We start from the raw sequence: 22,527 nt of genomic DNA, 5'->3' as shown, positions 1-22,527 counted from the left end.
CATAATTTATGTACATTTCCTGAAAGGAATTAGGCACATTCGTGTATATAATTACTGAAAGATAGACTAATTGTGAGAATTTCTTACACAATTCCATATACATTTCCTTTAATTCAGGAATTACGCACATTTAGGTATTTCTGACTCGAGGAATTGTCATAATTCGTTATGCACAAAACGTCAGGAAACATAATTTTTTGTGCAGTGTTATTTAGTCAATAAAGGAAATTAGCTAAGCATATAAAGGGGTAGGAATTATATAAACCTTCTAAGTTCTATAGAATTCATTAGCTTGTTTATTAACTATCTGAACTTCTCTCTGTACATCACATCAAAACTCACAGAAAAGAATGCATATCAAGCACAACAATACATACATGCACTCCAATACTGATCACTACCGTGCAAGTAACTGCTATTTTCAGGTTTGAGATATGTTCTTCCCACTATGCAGCTCTACATAATTATGGCAAACATTACATGAAGCACTCCTGCAATCAATTTGCTTAAGTAGACTATACTTATATTGCAGGAGTAGTACACAATATCATGGGATGGTTTATTTCATATGTAATAACCCATCGTAAATAAAGCCTGACATCTTACTAGTGATTCAACACCTTGGCACTGCTATATATTATAGTGAAATTGTCTAACAGTGAAAATTGTGAAACCTCAAGCCTATAGCATTATCCATTATTGGTTTGTGCTTGACGCCATTACTTACTAAATTAGTCAGTCAGTCAGTAAGATTCTGTTAGGTTAAAAATTCTTTTAAAAGTTTGTAGAAGTCATTTTAAAGACATGTTTGGTACCCACATTATACTGACAAGACACTCTGTAAAGGTATTGTGAGGTTAGGTCAGGTTGATATTTTGGCAGGGAAATGAAATTAGACTGGGTGGTATCTCAATATTACCATACAGTATGGTAGTACTGTATATTAGATCACAGAGGTTTGTGTCTTTCTGGCCATAAAAATCACCCAAAAACCAGCTTTAAAATACCATCCTGGTGTTTTGGCAGTATTGAATAGATATAGCCAAGCCCAAAAGTGGCTTTAGTACAACCCTAAATGCTTCCAACAGATTGTTACAAAGTTAAAAAAATTTTTTTTCTACTGACTATAACTGCCTGCCAGACTGCCTGCCTGCCCGCCTGCATGATGCCTTCAGGCAAGCACAACTTGATACCAGCTAAGGCTACAGGCTTGACTTTTTCACTGTCTGATGACACTTCGTCCCTAGACATGCCTTTATGAACACATCATGGACTTACTTTTGTCCTCCTTTGTGTCCCATTTCTTTGTGCTGAATGCCCAAGGTGTCAATTCACGGTAGTGCTTTCCGTTTGTAAATGGGAATCGTCATTATTTTCCGTGGTGAATGAATTGATTGCAGATATGCTTCTGATACTGTTCTTCATTTGTAAAACTGTGTAATGGGTTGAACATAGCTGAAAGCAAAGCATAATGACCATTTTCACTTTCAAGTCAGTAATTGATAACTGGGGTGCATGTTCAGACAAAAACATTTTCTCTACATGGTGCCATCTGTTTTCTTTGCATGGGTTCACCAGTTCATAATAATGTTACAAAAAGTAAACAAACAAGTATAAGTTCAATTAGGAATCACAGGAAAAAAGTAGGGAAACAAGGGAGGTCGCCTACACCTGCAGATATACTAGTGAACATTTAATCTCTAATATGAAGTAGGGATTAAATGTTCACTAGTATATCTGCAGGTGTAGGCAACCTCCCTTGTTTCCCTTTGTTTTTCTATGATCCTTAATTGAACTTAAAATTCCTAATCTTTCCTTATACTTGTAGTAATATCACAGTATTCCAATGAAATAATCATAATATCAGAAATGTGACCCAGTCTGGGAAAATCGGTATTATCACCTATTTAATAGTACCAAGAAATGCTGGTTTTAAATATTCAGTGTGTTGTAGCTCGCCAATAGGTGAAGCTACACATACCAAATTTTCACATGTTTTACACCAATTCCTTACCTTCAAGAGTATCCACAGTAGAAGTAGCCAACACTCAAGTTTCCTACCATTTTAGATAGTTTTAACTTGATGTTGGGGCTAACTGTACCAGGCGATTCCAAAACGGGTGGGAGACAGAGGCTGGAGGAGGGCAAGGAACTGTTTAAAAAACTTAAACAGGAAGACGTAGGGATGAATTAGGCCAAGTTATAGGCCATTCAGGTCTCAAAACAGGGCTAAAATGAAAGAAAACTTACAGCACAGGTGTTTATTCAATAGTACCACGGAGCTGTACAGCCACATACAGCCATCCCCAGGCTGACCAGAGCTCCGTTAAGGCCCCAACTGCTCGTACAGATTGCTACTATGCTTGGGAAAAGCAGCCAGCAAAAGCAGACCACTCAGTCTAGCTGAATTTGTTTGTGAAATTTGATAGTTCATTTCATGTGGCTTTGTGTTATTGGTGAAAAATCAAATCTGCTGTCATGACTTAGATGAAAACCACTCAGATGGAAAGCATTTTGTTACCCTCACGCTATCCTACGAGTTGAAAAATGTTGGGCTAAGGTGAGCACTAGTGCTATAGCTTATTCATCAATTGTTTCCACACATTTCCAAATACGGACCACACGTCCATCATGAAGTTACCACTCTGTGTGAAGTAATCACTCTACAAGCAAGCTTACCTATTTAGGCCTTTAGTAACCTCTGTCATTATTCCATAAATGATTCAATGGCACTAATTAAACCATTAAACTCATGTAACCGAATTCTCCCATGATATCTCTGGGATTTTTCCATTCATCATAACCGAATGTAACTAGAGCGTACTAGCTGCTGACCCATAATCAAATACATAATATAATATATACATCCAGTGGTTGCACTTATATTGGCTTGGGTGATAGATCATTCTGTGCAGGCCATCAGCCTGATATGAATGGGAGAAGTGTTACATATTTATTCATATTAGCTGTAACATGGGGCATTAGGGCTTTTTCCTGATATGTATGCCCTCACAGTTGGACATACATATCAGGAGGTAAAGCACCCTTGCCTGTATTACTATTACATGTAATATCCAGTTGAGTTAATAGTAAGAAATATCACTCACAGTGTTGGAATCAGAATGAGTGATCGAATACTTTTCTCCAAGCTTACAACCTTTCAAAAATTGCAGGAACTGCAACAAGTCAGAATAAACAGTGTTGCATGTCAATTGATTTTCAAACCTTTTCATTCCGCATTATGTAAAACAAGAAGATAAAAACTCCCTAAATCAGATCATACATATATTCAATCCATATTATGGCAAATGTATTTACCTGAAATACATTTAAGAAAGTGAATATATAAGCAAACACAGTGGTGTGCTTGTTGACGGCGAACAGCCCGACAATCCAAGTAGTACCAAACAATGGCAGTAAGACAATTGTAGCTTTAATCAGACTCCTACATATTATAATTAACTTGTACACGTGTACAAATCATCACAGAGACAATTTACTTTGCAGTGACAGCATTTGACTTTTTCAAATCCTTTGCTTTGCTTTTATAGATTTGCCGCAAAGCAGCAAATAAAAAGAAAATGTTTACCTGCATCATTATTATTCAGGTATGAAATACATTATACAGCAATAAAAAATCTTACCAGTATTATTAGCAGCATAGGAACAATGAATGCCCATATAGTACCTTTTTCTTCAGACAGCCAGCATCTAATGTGCATATATGTGCAATAAAAACTATGGGTGATTAACAAATCCCGAGAATTAGCAACTATTCTTCACCCAGGCCTGGTGTTATCTTGTAGACCAGGTCTAGTAAACTAGGGTTTAGGCAAATAGTTGCTTTTATTTAAATTTAAGTGCATTTGATATTAATAATGAAACAGTTGCACTAACGTTTCATCTGTTCCATACTGCTTGTGAGCAGCACCTGCTGATATGGCCACAACTGGTATAGGTAGTCCTTTAACAAACAAAAAACTTATAAATGAATACATACCTGTACATGGTGCACAACTAACTGCACTTTAAAATAACTAACACTTACCCCAGCCTAGAATCATATAGAATTTCCAAGTTTTGAAGAATCCTTTGTAAAATACGAAGTAAAGTAATATGTATATCACAATGCCTTCACAAAGCATCCAGCAGAACACAGCCAGGAATGTATAGTGGAGTATTACTGCCACAAGTGTGCACCCAACCTGTGTATGGTATTGTAAGATAACAGAGTATCTAGGTCATACTCACATCACTGTCATTCGCAGCCTCAATTCCAGCAACAAAAGTGATCAAGCCCAACAAAAGAGCAATTGAAAGATTTAGATGAATGAAATGTTGAATTTTATTAAATATCTTTTTCCTAGACAAATTTTACAATATTCAATACACATACATATATATAGTATATACCTCAGTAACACCAATGCTGCTATGGTAAGTGTAAGACAAGCAATGGATATTCCACATCCAATGTAGCTAATAAATGAAAGTGCTTCTTCCTGGAAAGTAAGGCTTATAAATGATAAACTTGAAATCATCTACCATACTTACATCAGTCCCAGATGCACCAACCAGAATTGCAAAACTTGTGAGATGAGAGCTTGTGCAATGTACAACACTTCTATTTCTATTGTACCCTTTTGTGGTAACTCCTTTAGTTGACCAGCCACCACTGTTAAAATTACAATTAAACAATGCAGCAAGGAAGCACATATCTACATTGTCAGCACTGGAATGTGGGTTTAGATAATTTATTACTCATAATGGATGTCACCTTATGCATGTATGTATGTCTGCAACTTAAAGTCATTATGGCCTTGAAGGAAAGCTTTAAAAAGTGGGCCATTGAAGCTGGAATATAGTGTGTGAGACTATAACCTACTCTAGTGATAAGTTATAGGGGTGATTAATTCTCAAATATGCAAAACAATTAAGTGAATCTGTTTATAAGTTTCATGCACCTAAATCTATATTTGATTTTTTGATTTCATGCTTGACTTTCTCAAAATAAATTTGTAATTTGCTTTCCTTTTGAATTTTTTTCACAGCAATCACACAAATAAGTATGCTTAAGGCCAGGCAAACTTGATTAATTGTTTCTCATCCCTGCCTGCATCCTTTTTTACCACACTGCCTCTAATTTCATTATTGCTGTTATCAATCACGTACACATTTATTTTGATGCTATGAAGGCTAGCTATCATTTTACAGCACAGCAAATGTCACTTGCACCTCAGAAACAGTGGTAAAACGTAAGTACTAGTTCTTAAAAGGCTTTAGCTAACATTTATAGTAACAGACAGCTTGATTTGGAGTGCTTTCGTTAATTATGAATTATCAAAAATGACCTCCTGCCCACATGGAAATCCAAATTTTTGTGGATGAGAAACAAGTAATCAAATTTGCCTGGCCTAACTATTGAGTATACATAATATGTATATCTTCATACAATGACATGCAAAGTTTCCACAATGCAAGTAATAAAACTAACTTTTCAAAATCCCAGAAGACACAGAGTGCACTTGAATTACGCTACAAAATTAGAAAACTGGCAGTTAAATCTTTTCATGTACAGTACCGCTCAAACGTAACATCGTCTAGTAAGAGTGCGAGTGATCAAAAACTTGCTAATTAAAGGGCAGGGCACCCATTTTGCTAGCAAGTACGTATTCATCCCAAGCGAAATGGGGCGAATACTCGTGAGTGAAATGGGTGCCATGCCGTTTAATTAGCAAGTTTTTTTAATCACTCACACTATTGCGAGTAGACATTGCGTTTGAACGGTACTGTAAATACAACGTAAATTATTGCCATTTTTATAAGTGCTTAATTGTTTTACTAATGCTGGTCAGTAGTTGTCAATGAAATTATTAACTGCAATAATAGTGATGAAATGATATACTCATATATATTATTTCAAATTTTGGTGAAATGACATCATCATGACTATCTATATTCATTTTATACCCAACAACTGCTTTATCATATTAGAATGTTAATGATATCAACAGTACTTACTTACTACAGTATACGTATTAGTTTCTGGCCACAAAAATCACCCAAAAACCAGCTTTACAATACTTTCTTGGCATCTTGGCAGTATTGCCTATATACGCAGATCCCAGGAATGGTTGAAGTGAGTTTGCTCAACTTTTGTATGTGGACTTCTGAAGGTGGATGGTATTTCCACAGCAAAAACCATCTTAATTTGTAAAGGCAGCATGGAGCTACAAATGTGTACAAATTGTGTTTTCTTTGTCAATATACTTATGGTATGACGTGCCAGCTTCTTACACACCACCATGCATCTGGATGGTATAGCTGTGTGATTATATCCCAGTGAAGTTAGGGGGTTTAAAGGACTGTCTTGTCTTCGGCATTACCTCAAACTTGTGTACTCTATCTGACATATAATACAACACGTACACCCTGACATACACTTTGGTTTTCTGCTAAAATCAAATGCAAACTGTATAATACCCTTATGGATAGGAACATACTGGTAAATTGCTGATCTTAATGTATAGAGTCACTTCAGTGTTATCAGGAAGTTTGACACTTGATCCATTCAATGAGATTTGGCTGCTTATGGTCACTCCCACTGGCATTTTACTGTAATGCATATTAGTGAAATATTTTTTTTAACATTTTCTACAAAAGCAAATTTCACACACCTTTTCATATTATTAGGCAACCGTGAGCTTATACTCCTGCTAATTGAATTAATCAGTGGAGTTCCTTCTAAACATTAATATACAATTGTATCAATAGCTACACATACAGCACTTCTACATATATGTATACATGTATGTGCAACAAGTGCACTGAATTTATACAACAAGTACCTTGTTTAGAAATAATAACACTTGGTATGATCATTTGAGCTTGATTTTCCAAATCATTTATCACCGGTTTAGATTGATTTGGAAATTTTATCTCGTTAAATTCACTTAAGAATTCTTTAGTTGGCACAGAGGCAGAAATTACTGAAATATAAGACATACATGTGTATAAATAGACACATTATTAAGCAATACAGTCAAATAAGATCACAGCTACAGAAATCATGCCCTTTCTTAATTACATGTTTAACTCTTTGTTTGTTTGTTATGAATAAGAATTGATTTACAGATTTTTCAATAAGTAGCTACTAGTTTTATGCTGTAGTTTTACTTCATTATGAGATCTTGTATGTACAGTATTGTACCAATGACTAACACAAAAGGCACATCATTTATGATACACTAGCTGGTACCAGTGATAACACATTTTTCTCTTATAACGTGTTGTTGGGTGGTTAGCCAATAGCATTCTATACAAAACAACTGTTGTCAACAAGAACTTTAACTTTGTACTATTGTATATGTTCAAGTATTTTATATGTACATATACACTTGTATACACATGATCATATATTCTAAGTGCATTATGCATGCCCGTGCCCATATGGTTATAAATATGCTCCACATTATTGTAATGAGTTACCTATACACTGTATGTAAGTATATAAACCTATAGTAATTACATACTAATATTGTTCCTTTCTATTGTGACATCTTGACTAGATGTAGTATTAATTGATCCAGCCAACAATTGTCCAACATTTTCAATGCTTCTGAGTAAATCTTTGCTAGCGTTGCTATCCTGAAAGATTTCATACATGTAAGCAATAACTAAAAACTATTATGGTAACTGTAATATAACTGTGGAAGTTATTGTGTATGAGTAGAATGTATCTTAGTTATCGACATGAGTCTGAGACTTATGAGTATCAGCAGCAAGTTTTCTATGAATACTGTGATATACAGTAACTGGATTCTGTCCCACCAATATGTTTCAGACTTCTGAAATCTAACTGGTTTTGCTAGCTGCATGTTTTTATATCATACTGTCTTTTTTGAATTTTTCACATCTCCCTTTGAGCTTAATTGAACACCAAACAGAATTTCCTTAGAATTAAGTCTCTGTAGATATTTGAAGTATAGTCACAACAAGATATGAAGATATGTGTAGAATTCTAACACAACTATAACCAATCACCTAATGACCCAGACTTTATACTGTGAATAGCAACTAAATCAAATGAGCTTGATTGAATGTCATTACACCCAGCTAGTGTAAAACACTACATAATCACATACCTGTACCACTGGTTGTTGGAATGAAATATCATTGGCACTGCTAAGAAGATTGTCCAGCACAATTGATGCTTGCTAAAAATTGAATAATTACATCACAGTGCAAGAATTTGCATCAGATTATACAAGACAAATATTTATACATGTATGCTTGTCAATTGCACTTTTGTGTAGCTGAACCATTAATATATCTAATCAAAAACAGCTAAGCTGTAAAAAAAGGTGCGGCCCCAAAAAGGCCATGGTGAAAAAAGATGTGAAATCCAAGGTGGCGGCCAAGAAATGGCTGTGATGGTAGATTAATGGTAAAAATTTTAATAACGACAATTCAGGTGAATTTTGTGCCAAGACCAAGCGGCACCAAATTCACCTGAATTGTCGTTATTAAAATTTTTACCATTAACCTACCATCACAGCCATTTCTTGGCCGCCACCTTGGATTTCACATCTTTTTTCACCATGGCCTTTTTGGGGCCGCACCTTTTTTTACAGCTTAGCTGTTTTTGATTAGATTTCACTTCTTTTTGTATTTGTATACCCCAAAGCCAGCCTATGGCCGGCTTTGGGACTTTTTTAAACTATCTTTTTTTTTTCTTTACCACAGGAAGAAGAAAAGATGAAGCAGATGTACTTTAAATATTTTATCAGTAAATGTATACAAATTATATATATGACTATATAAAATACATAATATTATATTTATTACAGAACTCTCCATGGTGGTTTCTTTATCACTGAACACTCTACAAAGTGACTTCTTCTAGCTGATATTTCTACAGGGTGATTTGTTTGTAGCTGAACTCTCTTCATGATGGTTTCTTCGCAGCTGAACTCTCTACAAGGTAACTTCTTCTAGCTGATGTCTCTACAGGGTCACTTGTTTGTAGTTGAACTCTCTACATTATGGTTTCTTTGTAGCTGAACTCTCTACAAAGTAACTTCTTCTAGTTGATATCTCTACAGGGTCAGCTGAACTCTCTACATGGTGGTTTCTTTGTAACTGAACTCTCTACAAGGTGGCTTCTTCTAGCTGATATTTCTACAGGATTTGTTTGTACTGTAGCTGAACTCTCTACATGATGGTTTCTTTGCAGCTGAACTCTCTACAAGGTAACTTCTTCTAGCTGATGTCTCTACAGTGTCACTTGTTTGTAGTTGAACTCTCTGCATGATGGTTTCTTTGTAGCTGAACACTCTACAAAGTAACTTCTTCTAGCTGATGTCTCTACAGGGTCACTAGTTTGTAGCTGAACTCTCTACATGGTGGTTTCTTTGTAACTGAACTCTCTACAAGGTGACTTCTTCTAGCTGATCTTTCTACAAGGTGATTTGTTTATAGTTGAACTCTCTACATGATGGTTTCTTTGCAGCTGAACTCTCTACAAGGTAACTTCTTTAGCTGACCTCTGTACAGGGTGAATTGTTTGTAGCTGGGCTCTCTACAAGGTAACTTCTTTAGCTGATCTCTGTACAGGGTGATTTGTTTGTAGCTGAACTCTCTACAAGGTAACTTCTTTAGCTGACCTCTGTACAGGGTGAATTGTTTGTAGCTGGACTCTCTACAAGGTAACTTCTTTAGCTGACCTCTGTACAGGGTGAATTGTTTGTAGCTGGGCTCTCTACAAGGTAACTTCTTTAGCTGATCTCTGTACAGGGTGATTTGTTTGTAGCTGAACTCTCTACAGGTGATTTGTTTGCAGCTGAACTCTCTACATGATGGTTTCTTTGTAGCTGAACTCTCCACAGGGTAATTTCTTCTATCTGATCTCTGTACAGGGTGAATTGTTTGTAGCTGAACTCTCTACAAGGTAACTTCTTCTAGCTGATCTCTCTATACAGGGTGATTTGTTTGTAGCTGAACTCTCTACAGGTGATTTGTTTGTAGCTGAAATCTCTACATGATGGTTTCTTTGCAACTGAACTCTCTACAAGGTGACTTCTTCTAGCTGATCTTTCTACAGGGTGATTTGTTTGTAGCTGAACTCTCTACATGATGGTTTCTTTGTAGCTGAAGTCTCTAAAAGGTAACTTCTTCTAGTTGATCTTTCTACAGGGTGATTTGTTTGTAGCTGAACTCTCTACATGATGGTTTCTTTGTAGCTGAACTCTCTACAAAGTAACTTCTTCTAGCTGATGTCTCTATACAGGGTCACTAGTTTGTAGCTGAACTCTCTACATGGTGGTTTCTTTGTAACTGAACTCTCTACAAGGTGACTTCTTCTAGCTGATCTTTCTACAAGGTGATTTGTTTATAGTTGAACTCTCTACATGATGGTTTCTTTGCAGCTGAACTCTCTACAAGGTAACTTCTTTAGCTGATCTCTGTACAGGGTGAATTGTTTGTAGCTGAGCTCTCTACAAGGTAATTTCTTTAGCTGATCTCTGTACAGGGTGATTTGTTTGTAGCTGAACTCTCTACAGGTGATTTGTTTGCAGCTGAACTCTCTACATGATGGTTTCTTTGTAGCTGAACTCTCCACAAGGTAATTTCTTCTATCTGATCTCTGTACAGGGTGAATTGTTTGTAGCTGAACTCTCTACAAGGTAGCTTCTTCTAGCTGATCTCTCTCTACAGGTGATTTGTTTGTAGCTGAACTCTCTACATGGTGGTTTCTTTGTAACTGAACTCTCTACAAGGTGACTTCTTCTAGCTGATCTTTCTACAGGGTGATTTGTTTGTAGCTGAACTCTCTACAAAGAACTTCTTCAAACTGATCTCTGTACAGGGTGAATTGTTTGTAGCTGAACTCTCTACAAGGTAACTTCTTCTAGCTGATCTCTATACAGAGTGACTTGTTTGTAGCTGAACTCTCTACATGATGGTTTCTTTGTAACTGAATTCTCTAAAAGGTAACTTATTCTAGCTGATCTTTCTACAGGGCGATTTGTTTGTAGCTGAATTCTCCACAAGGAAATTTGGTTGCAGCTGAACTCTCTACATGGTGATTTCTTGTAGCTGAGCTCTCTACAAGGTGACTTCTTCTAGCTGAACTCTCTACAGAGTCATAGCTGAAACTCTCTACAGGGTGATTTGTTTGCAGCTGAACTCTCTACATGATGGATTCTTTGTAGCTGAACTCTCTATACAAGGTGACTTCTTCTTGCTGAACTCTCTACAGGGTGAATTGTTTGTAGCTGATCTCTCTACAAGATAGTTTCTTTGTCGCTGAACTCTCTACAAGGTAACTTCTTCTAGATGATCTTTCTACAGAGCAATTTGTTTGTAGCTGATTTCTCTACAGGATGATTTGTTTGCAGCTGACTCTCTACATGGTGGTTTCTTTGTAGTTGAACTCTCTACAAGGTGACTTCTTCTAGCTGAACTCTCTACAGGGTGAATTGTTTGCAGCCGAACTCTCTGCAGGGTGATTTAAATGCTCTACAGGGTGATTTCTTTGCAGCTGAACTCTCTACATGATGGTTTATTTGTAACTGAACTCTCTACAAGGTAACTTCTTCTAGCTGACCTTTCTACAGGGCAGTTTGTTTGTAGCTGAGTTCTCTACAAGGTGATTTATTTGCAGTTGAACTTTCTATAGGGTGAATTCTTCTAGCTGAACTCTCTACAGGGTGATCTTTTCGTAGCTGAACTCTCTCCAGAGTGATTTTTTTCAGCTGAACTCTCTACAAGGTGACTTCTTCTAGCTGATCTCTCTACATGGTGCATAGTTTCTTTGTAACTGAACTCTCTACAAGGTGACTTCTTCTAGCTGATCTCTCTACAGGGTGATTTGTTTCTAGGTGAACTCTCTACAGGGTGACTTGCCTGTAGCTGAATTGTCTATCAGATTAACTGGTTGTAGCTGAATTCCCTACAGAATAACTTGCAATGTAATATAATTCTTTAATGGAGGAAGTTATAAACGTAGCCGAATGCTCTATTAGGGTGACTGACTATTCTATTAGAATATCTCGATCTCGCATTTGCAACACGTAGTTGCTTTCAAATCCTGACTCAGTGGTTTGTAATCTGATTCTTCTGTACTACTGCAAGGACTTTCTATGATGATTATTCCAGCTACACACCGATTTTCAGCTCATTGCTCTAGGCGATTTGCCTGGTACGCGTGAAAACTAATAGTTTTCTTATTCATAAAAATCGATTGTGTAATTGTGACACAGGTTGGGTTTTGTGTCATATCTCCATGGTCTTTATCTCGATTCTTTTCAAACCACAAAAAGGCACTCCTACGATGGTTACTCCATCTACATAGCAATTTTCAACTCATTCCTTCAAGGGGTTTACCCTGTGGGCGTGACAGACCTTCGACCATATTTTACGCGAATAATCGATCATAACTCCGTGAATGTCCATCGGATTCCTACCAAAGTTGGTACTGAGATCCTCCTTAATGAGCCCTTCAAGTGTGCCAAATTTCAACCTGATTGGAGCATGCATTCGTGTTTTATGGCGGATTTTGCGAAGTGTGCGAAATGAAGTAGAAGAAAAAAACGAAGAAATTAAAATGAAATTTTGTTCGCTCATATCTCGGAAATGGCTGGACCGATTTTCTTCAAATTTGGTATGTAGACTCCCATAACTGGCCAGCATGTCTGTAGCAAATTTGGTTCCAATCGGATAAGGGATCACAGAGCTACATAGGTGTGAAAATTGCGTTTTCTTTCTTCCTGTTAATACACTCACGGTGTGGCGAGCCGGCTTCTTGGGCTGCACGACACACTATTGTGTGTCTTGATACTGCTAAAGCATTTCTGGCTGTTTGATGTTTACCTTAATACTTTTACAACAACAAACCACGATCATATTATTTGAATGCTTTGAAATTTTGGTCAGAGGTAAACTTTCATACCAACTTTTGTTTGACTTTGATAAACATTCACAATGATTACTGACTTTAAATACAACATGATGACTTATGGGAACAAGGTGAACTTTAGTGTGTAGGTAGAGTGAACATGATCTTCTGTACCATTGTTTATTTTTGGTCTATTCAGTGCATGCATGTTATTCGATAGAAATTAGAGAAATAGGCTAAGGAGCTTTAGTGCAAATCCCAAACATTAGTATACACATAATTATGTAAAATATGCCTGAAATATGCTCAAACATCCTTAGCTATATATCTAAATGAACTGTATCCATTTCTATACAATGTTTATGAACTTTGACATTAAAGCATTCAAAGCATTCGAAATTATAGTAGTGGCATGGCCAGAACGCAGGCTATGCAGACCCAGACCTGGGAATCAATAATAATTATTATAGACATCAAGATTATTAAGAAGCTTTGACAGAGCAGTAGCAGTCAAGCGGATTATTAATAGTGGTCTAACAAACTGCTGAGTTAACTCTCAAAGTCAATTTCAGGAGATTTTATTTGTAAAAATATCTTGATTATCCCCATACCCAGTTTGCATACTAGTGTCTTCATTTGCTTCACATATTGATACCACCTAGTAATAAACTGCATGTTACGTACAGACTACAATTTGAATAATTATGGTTAGACTATACTATACTATAATTATAATTTACTTATGGATTTTGTTGCAGCAGTTACTATTATTAATGTACAAAGGAAGATTACAAATAGATGAATAGTTAGAATTTAGTTTCAACATATATACATACAGGCACATGGGTAATAATGGATTTTGATGTATGCATTACTTACACCCAGGGGTGGTGGAGAAGAGGGGCAAGGGGAGCTGTAACTCCTGTCCCCTCCCTACAATTATCTATAGCTGTCATTGAACAACAGTGCTGATTGCATTACACCAATTAGTTCAGGGGCGGTGGAGCGGGCCAAAGATTGAGGGGGCCAAGCCAACGGTAAGCTGAAGACCAAAAAAAGGTAACTGCCTGCTGAGAATAGCTGCTCTCCACCAACTATACTCCTTATTTATAACTACACATACATAACTTGCTACACTGCTTCTATGAATACTGTGACTGCTCTATTAGAGTATCTAGATCTTGACTGTTCTATTAAAGTATCTTGATCTTTTCTTGCAAGCATTGTCCCAAAAAAAGTGGGGGAGCATGGCCCCCTGGTAGATGAAATAGCTAACTACACAAATGCTTGTTAACTACCTGTAATTCCAGTGAATCAACTGGATTCTGTATGAATCAAGATCAATATACCCTAATACAGCAGTCACCCTAATACAGCAGTCACCCTAATACAACAGTCAACATTAATGGTGACTGCTAAAATTCAATTTTGAGAGTCTAAAATTTTCAACCTGGAGGGAAGGTGGCATGCTCCTCCAGACCCCTTTATAGGTCCACTGGATACTAATATAAATGTCTCAAGATCGAGATACCCTAATAGAGCAGTCACTTTAAATACAAGTCAAACTAACAATAGTATTCTGATAAACTGCTAAAATCACTCCCAGATTCAATCTCAGGGGACATAATTTTCAACATTTCTTGGGGCGCATGCCCCAGACCTCCTAGATTGAAAGCATGCTAGTGTGCTTCACATACTAAAACATGTCATTCCCTGGATACCCCCTTCCCCTAAATAAAGGTGTCTCCTCCGCACCATTGACAAAAGGAACACATGATGATACCTGATCTGAATTTTATGTAATAATTGATAGTAAAATGAAGTGCTGAACTTTAGTGTTGAAACTTACACTTGCTAACATTCCAATTTCAGTGATACTTGCATCATCAAGGTTTTCTGTAGATCTGTTGTATAGATAGGATAAAGTATAAATAACTACTATATATATACGTATTAGGTGAATATATACATGTGATAGCAATTTGCAAAGTATTAGTTTGCCAGCTTTAAGGAGAGCCATAGATATAGTCAATGTATAGTATGTATTTGACATTATTGTAAACCAGGTTGATTGCGTACTTTATAATGGTAGTAAGAATATCACTGGCAGCAATTACATCTCTTGGCAATATGGGACCAGACTCAGCTGTTTCTGTAATCATGCTTAATTCACTGGCGTGGGCTATCAATGTAGTAATATCATAGCTGCTCTCCTGTAATGCCTGCACCCTCCCCTGAAGATCCACAAACTCCACACTTTGACAGTTAGACAAATCTGGTACTTCCCATTCCATGTCGTTATTACACACCCTGAAAGCAGTTGAATTATCTGCAAACAAAAGCAATTAGTCTTGCTACATTTTAAGCATCACAACGCAATGCCTGTATAGATTGTGTGTGATATGCAGTAAACTTAAATTAACTGAATCACCACTGTAAATGCTGCTTTTAGGCTCCAGCCTATTATACTCAACTTTTTATCCATTATGCTTTGGAGCAGAGCACAAGCCTCTAGCCTATTGTGTTCAAAATTATACTTTTAAAAATAACTGTTTAATTTGATTGTATATCTGTACTTCCTGACTGTTGTATTAGAGTATGTAACTGCTCTATGAGAGTGGTTTCATTATAAACTGAAGAGATCAGCAAATAATTAGCAATTGTTTGTTTTCCTTTCGGCATGTGCATGGTGTATTTTAATAAATTTTGGAAAATTGTCCCTGTTATGCCGGCATAATGCTTGACGGTTTTGGTAATCTATTATGCTTTAAATCATGCTGACATTATCAGCCAGAGCTTATTTGCTTTATATATCCTCCTTGTACTAAAGGTTAGGCTCTTACAAGAGTGTACTATTATTGAATTTAAAATTTCTGATTCCCTGCTATGGCTTAATTTCATTGGCCATCTTGCATGTCCCTAGTGGTATAGCAATTAATAAGACAATACCTAAGATATATTGAGGTCGTGTTGTTTAAGTGCTGTCTGATGTAAGGAAAATCCTGGATCTCTGTGTATCAAGATATCACCCGATCTGGAATTTTTTGCTATATTCATCTGAGTTCAAGTGGTAAATTTCTGACTACAGGCTTCATAGCCTTCTTGTAGGATCGTAGTGGGATAGCAATTAACAAGAACATGAATATTGAATTTTCAAAATGTAATTATATTTGTCTGCCTACCTGCCCACAGCTGCAAGGCTGAAGATCAAACCACACAGCAAGTAGACATTTAATCCCTATATATGTACTTCAGTCTAAGTATGCTCATGACTGAATTAGGTAAATATCCAGTAGTATATCTTAAGATGTGGGTGACCTCCTTGTGCCCTATTTTTTATTTCTTTGATCTCTAATCAAACAAAAAATTGCTAGTATTTGTTTATTTAACATTATTATGACTGGTGAACCCAAGCATACCACATTAGAAGAAAGAACAAAGGAAAATAAAGCAAACTTTGATGGAAATAAAGTGCACTTTGGTACTGTACATTGTGTAAAACAAGCACACTTTTCCTTTTGAAGTTATGTGGCATCAAACTGTATATTAAAGATGCAATTTTCACGTTTTGATGATTTACTAATATTCTCACACATAAACAAGATTGGAAATATCACACATACACTGTACTGTACCTTGTGAATTAGGACATGACTGATTAGTTGTTCCTCCAGTATGTGTAGCTTGCCATGTAATTTTCCAATCATCAATATCATTAGGACATCCTAGAAAATATAAAATGTAAAATTATTTAGCTACTCTTGAATCTCAAATATCAATAAATAAAACCACGAGTTAATAATAAGAGAGGAGAGTGTCTAATGCCGTATAGTCCTGTAATAGACGATTGCGCAGAAGTTAAATGGCTTCCTTTCCGCGTAATGTACAGACTGGCTAGTATATTTTTGCTTTTAATCACAAAGACTATCCCAGACACAAGGGCATGCATTCAATGTTCAAGTTCACCACAAAGAGCATTGCTCTGTTGTGTAAAGAAGCGTGGCTGTTACCCTCAAACATAACTCTGGGGGGACACGTCTGAGAAACCAATAATACTGAACTGAAGTTAGGCGGGGTATCGCTTCGAATTTTCACTGCGTTGCCATGTTACCCTACCTCTGAGCATTCTTCAATTGAAGGAGCACTGTTACAGCTCAGTCTTTGGTTCAGACTTCGAATATTCTCAAGGATTCATCATGGTGCAGCTAAACTAATTGCGGTAATGAAATGAACAAATACTAGAAGCTTATACGTTACATGGAAAAGAAGCCATTTAACTTCTGTGCAATCATCAATTACAGGACTATACAGCATTAGACACTCTCCTCTCGTATTATTAACTCTTGATAAAACATATATGCATTTATTGATGATTAAATGTGTTAACCACAAACCTACAGCTGCAATGTCTTAACCACACTAATATGTCAAAAGTATAAATTATGTACTTGTATCTTAGAGACTCAGAATTCAGATACAAACTGCACCAGTTGTACATGTAGCCAACAGGATAATTCTTGAAACTGATATTAGACCAGTTGTAAAAGATAACTGGGCTAGATGTAACAATGAATTTGAAAAGACAAGTTAAACAACCAAAGCAATATTTATGCAAAATTTTTCCTAGTTTTATAGCATTAATATTTGGATGGAGCTTTTATACATAGATATTGGAGAACATAAACACATGCATACACACATAAAAAGGTCCAACAGTACAGAGCTAACCTTTACCTTCTATGCTGCAGTTCCTACCAATGTAAACCGAAGTGCAATTGCAAGTGTAGCTATTTGCTACTAGATTACATGTGCCATTATGTAGACAAGGATTTGGTTCACAGTAATTTTCACTGCAATTCTTCCCTGTATAACCATTTGTACACTCACACAGATAGTCATTAACTAAATTTGTGCAGAATCCATTAATGCAAGGCATAGGAAAACACTCATTAATGTCCATATCACAAGTCTTGTTAGTGTATCCTGGAATACAATTGCACATAAAATCATTAGGAATACCTGTGCAAGTTCCATTGTTTAGGCATGGGTTAGGTTCACAATAGTTTTCACTACAATTCTTCCCACCGTAACCATTAGCACAATCACACATGTAATTGTCGGGTATGACCGAGCAATTTCCATTATTTTCACATGGCTGAGGATAACAATAATTAATCACAGTACAGTTTTTGCCAGTATATTCTTGAGTACAGCTACATGTATAGTCATCAAAGAGATCTCTACAGGTTGCATTATTTCTACAAGGATCATACAGTTCACACTCATTAATTTCTGTGGTACAGTTATTTCCAGTATAGCCACGGGTACAATCACATGAGTAATTTCCTGCTGACAGAACATTACAATCTCCATTGTTCCCACATGGATCAGGGTCACATGGATTAAATTCACAGCTGTCACCAGTGATACCTTCAGGACATGTACAGAAGTAAGAGGCAAACCCATCAGTGCATATTCCATTATTCTGACATGGATTAATAGGTACACAGTCATTGATTCTTTGTTCACAGTTCATCCCTGTGAAGTCTTGTCGGCAAATACAAGTGTAGTTAAGATTTTGAGACATACATTCTCCTTGATTTTCACATGGGTTTGGGTCACATGCAGTACTGAAAGCACAATATCTTCCCTCATATCCTGGAGCACATTGACAAGTAAAATTGTTGTTGATGTGATTTACGCATGTCCCATTATTAAGGCAAGTTATGTTTGTACATGTATCAATCAATTCATCACAAAATCTGCCTGTAAAATCAGCATGACATTGACACAAAAATCCATCCACTAAATCCACACAAGTCCCATTGTTACAATTCACATCACTGCAGTTGTCAACACCATCAGTATCACATGTAATACCAGTCCAGGGATAGGGACAAACACAGCTACCATTTGTGCACATTCCTTCATTATCACAATCACACTCATCAGTTATAATAGTGGAACAGTTAAAACCAGTGAAACCATCCAAACATGTGCAATTAAAATAATTAATGAAGTCATTACAAGTTCCATTTCCACAAAAGTTTGGTGGACAATCATTGATAGTGTCAACATCACACAATGTCCCATTTAGTGGAAAAGGACATGAACATGTAAACCCATCTGCTTCATCACTGCAATTGCCACCATTCATACAAGGATTAGGAAAACAACTAGTGGATATATCACAGTTTGCTCCAGTGTACCCATCAGGACAAACACATGTAACACTACCATCTGATTGTGGTGTACATGTGGAGTTCAGTACACAATCATTACATGGATCTATGAAGGAAGGTATAGATGAATGAATACACAGAGATACGTAAAACAACAAATAGTTATGTAAATATTGAAGTCTACAAAACCGATCCAAATCGGACACCAGGTAAAATCAAACTAACACCTCCAGTGGATAGCTACACTATTGTACTAGTAGTTTTGACACTCAGTACCACTCAAACCACTCAAGGCTGGTTTCAACAGATGTCTTTTCCAGGGGCGTGTGTAGAGCTCTAATGCCTTGTGAAGGACCTGGCTTGGCAAGAATCAGTAGTTTACTGGTGGACAGCCTGATAATGTAGGCCAGACGTTTTTCTGTGAATTTTGCTACATATCAGCCACTAAGGAGCCAGCACAGCCCTGTAATCTCGTCTCTGGACTCCAATCGTGGTCTGTCTCTATTTTGAGGTCTAACCTTTGCCCACCCCGCCACCCTCCACCCCTTTGTGAGCACTCGTGATACTACTTCACTCATCCAACAGCTCAGATTGTCTATCTTATTTGGTGGGAAATTCTACAAGCAGCTACAAGCACTGGAAGTGGTCTGAAAGGTAACAGATTGAGTATAAATTTCATATGCGTGCTTGCAATCCTTGGAGTGGCTTGAATTCTTTAAAACCGTTTATCTTGAAACTTCTAATGTGCGATTTGGATCGTTTTCCAAAATCCAGTCACATACGTATGTACAATAATATGTGGCCTTTTGGTAGCTCCACTACATTATAGCAAGCAGTCTATGGTTTTATATGAATGCAGATTCAGAATACTATACTGTGGGAATAGAGTTTCCTGAGTAAAAAAAACTACATTAACATATGAAACTATTAAATAACCATCACTGAGCATTTAAAGCTCTTCTAAGCTTAATTCTTTAAATTTCCGCACAAGGGTGCATGCTTTGAGTGGTGGGCCATTGCTGGCATTGAAAGCATTTCGGAGCTCATTGTGTGATATTTACACTAGTACTGGTTCCAATAGTAATCAATATTATGAAGATGAAGAGCAAAACTTTTATTGCTAAAATGAATGGCTGCAAATATCAGTTGTTGCAATGATTGGCATATCTTCTTGTGCTTGCTGCCATGTATCCTGCACTACTATTGCTTCTCGTCATGCTGCCATTCTGCCATCTTATGGATAATCACCGCTGTTCTATTTGTTTGTATGCACAAGCATTTGTAAGAGCCTTCATAATATACTCCCCTTGTGCATCATTAATAGTTAACCACCTATATGCCATGTTACATTGTACGCAATAAGCAATGTTATATTGTCTTACTGATTACTGATTTATATATCATTGTGTATGTATCGTATACCATACTATTGTTACTGATACTCTGCAGTGCTATCGCCACAGCAATTGGTATATTCTTGCTGCATATACATTTATATACTTTAGTTATTTTGCATAATTTATCATTTCTTGTGTGTGTGTGTGTGTGTGTGTGTGTGTATGTGTGTGTGTGTATGTGTGTGTGTGTGTGTGCGTGTGCGTGTGTGTGTGTGTTCTTAACTGTTTATCCAACTACTTTAGGGGAAATTGGGCGCATATTGCTAAACAATTAAAGTAAATATATACCCAGTCCAAAATAACTGTATGTGTTATCAAAATGTCATTAAAATTGATGTGTTGCAACTAAATATGCTGATCTTTGTTGCAATTGTATGCTTGCAATGCCGCTGCTGAATGTTGCTATTGCTGATCGCTGTAGTATCTGTGCGCAGTAAAGTTTGTGCGGCGATTGTTGTAATGTTTGTTGTGCTTGAAAGTTGTAAAGCTTGTTGCAACTAAATGTTTATAATGTTGCTTACATCTGAATGTGCGTGTAGCACAGGGCAGTTACACACGTGCGCAAGTGTTTGCAATGCAGCATATGCAGTGTTGTAATGTCGGGTGTCAGTACCGTTGGGTGTACATAATGCTGGATGTACGTACTATGTAATAAGTGAAGTTAAGTGTGACAGTGATAATACATGTACATTTTCTACCCAAGCTGATTTGTCCTACCTCAGCTGCCCTACCTCGCCCATAGAGTTGTATGTATATGTATGCATGTCTGTATAGTGATGCGCTGTTGTAATATGTTGTGGTCGCATGCCGTAATGTTCTAGAGCTCAGTGCGGTGGAAGGGTGGTTTGTGTAGGAAAGCATGCAGTAATGTGTCGTGTTATGCATGTTTTTATTACTCAAGGTAGCATGTTAATCAGTGTTGAAACTGCATCAGCATCACTGACCTGAATGTCCCACTGACTCAGATATGAACTGAAACATGGCCTGTATTAAGGAGAACAATAAGCAAGTGGTAAAACATTTCAGGAACTACCAATTTTGGCTGTGTATTACAACAGTTTTGTGTAAATCAAAATGTTAATGTATTTATTCAGGGTACATATTAATTAACCTAACTGTAACAAAGTCAAGCTTTATAAGCACACTTTATGCAAAAATTGGATGTGGTTCCAACAGGAGCATGCATAACATTTTGCATGTTTCTCAAACGATTGATCATTAGAAATAGAAAGAATTGTCTGCAGATGACAGGAAAATGGTTATCTGCTCTATCAGCAGTCATGTAACTTGAACTACACCCATGCTTTACTTCCTTCCTTCCTTCTTCTTCTTCTTTATTTTGTAGCGGTCCACTTCTAAAGATTTATACTTACCACTGTTGTCAAGTAAGACACCATAATCAATGCAATGTGCAATCTGATACTTCATAGTCTGAGTTGGACCAGAACAAGCATGATCCAGATGATCAGGTTGTTTCAAACCTGGCTTTAATGTGTTTGCAGGGTCAAACAATATGTTGCAGACCAAAACGACTGGTCAAACAATAAGTGATTTACATAATTATAGTGTGTGTAAAAGAGCATAGAGCATACATCAGTGCAAGAAGCCATGCATGTAAAAAGTATTATATGACATCATTACATTATTGAGATTATCATGATTTAACTATCTTATCAAAACATGAAATTTTTATTATTATTGCACATAAATCAACTATCATTTTTGGAAAAACAATCCAAATCGCACATTAGAAGTTTCGAGATAAATGGTTCTAAAGAACTCAAGTCAGCATAACTCACCAAGGATAGCAAGCACTTGTATGAAATTTACACAAAAGATCCGTCTTTCAGATCACTTCCAGCATTGTAGCTGCTTGCAGAGTTTCCTGCCAATTAAGATAGAAAATCTGAGCTTTTGGAAGAGCAAAGTAGTATCACGAGTGTTCTCAAAGAGGCGTAGGGTGGGAGGTGGCAGGGTGGGCAAGGGATAGACTTCAAAATGGAGGCAGATCACGATCGGAGTCCAGACACGAGATTACAGGGCTGTGTTG

General features: G+C 36.8%; 1 protein-coding gene across 3 annotated transcripts in view; it reads right to left on the bottom strand.

The window, feature by feature from the left end:
• The window catches only part of LOC136264456 (uncharacterized), a 39,839-nt gene that overhangs the window by 3,577 nt on the left and 13,735 nt on the right, over positions 1-22,527 (bottom strand). Inside the window, exons 7-26 of one of the 3 annotated variants that reach the window (XM_066059194.1) lie at positions 17,627-19,186; positions 16,534-16,623; positions 14,978-15,227; positions 14,748-14,802; positions 8,145-8,216; positions 7,533-7,647; positions 6,849-6,989; positions 6,678-6,744; positions 6,504-6,615; positions 5,495-5,535; positions 4,555-4,675; positions 4,414-4,502; positions 4,252-4,363; positions 4,049-4,205; positions 3,898-3,964; positions 3,645-3,711; positions 3,501-3,589; positions 3,319-3,445; positions 3,226-3,267; positions 3,108-3,176 (exon numbers count right to left, since the gene is read on the bottom strand). In XM_066059194.1, the coding sequence (XP_065915266.1) occupies positions 3,108-3,176; positions 3,226-3,267; positions 3,319-3,445; positions 3,501-3,589; positions 3,645-3,711; positions 3,898-3,964; positions 4,049-4,205; positions 4,252-4,363; positions 4,414-4,502; positions 4,555-4,675; positions 5,495-5,535; positions 6,504-6,615; positions 6,678-6,744; positions 6,849-6,989; positions 7,533-7,647; positions 8,145-8,216; positions 14,748-14,802; positions 14,978-15,227; positions 16,534-16,623; positions 17,627-19,186 (3,443 nt within the window). Of the gene's footprint in view, positions 1-3,107; positions 3,177-3,225; positions 3,268-3,318; positions 3,446-3,500; positions 3,590-3,644; positions 3,712-3,897; positions 3,965-4,048; positions 4,206-4,251; positions 4,364-4,413; positions 4,503-4,554; positions 4,676-5,494; positions 5,536-6,503; positions 6,616-6,677; positions 6,745-6,848; positions 6,990-7,532; positions 7,648-8,144; positions 8,217-14,747; positions 14,808-14,977; positions 15,228-16,533; positions 16,624-17,626; positions 19,187-22,527 lie in introns of all 3 variants that reach the window. The other 2 variants (XM_066059193.1, XM_066059195.1) reach the window with 2 other exon arrangements.

This window comes from Dysidea avara, chromosome 8, assembly GCF_963678975.1.
Source record: "Dysidea avara chromosome 8, odDysAvar1.4, whole genome shotgun sequence".
NCBI classification, from domain to species: Eukaryota; Metazoa; Porifera; class Demospongiae; order Dictyoceratida; family Dysideidae; genus Dysidea; species Dysidea avara.
Note: the sequence above shows the minus strand (reverse complement) of the source record. Positions and strands in the feature narration are given on the sequence as shown.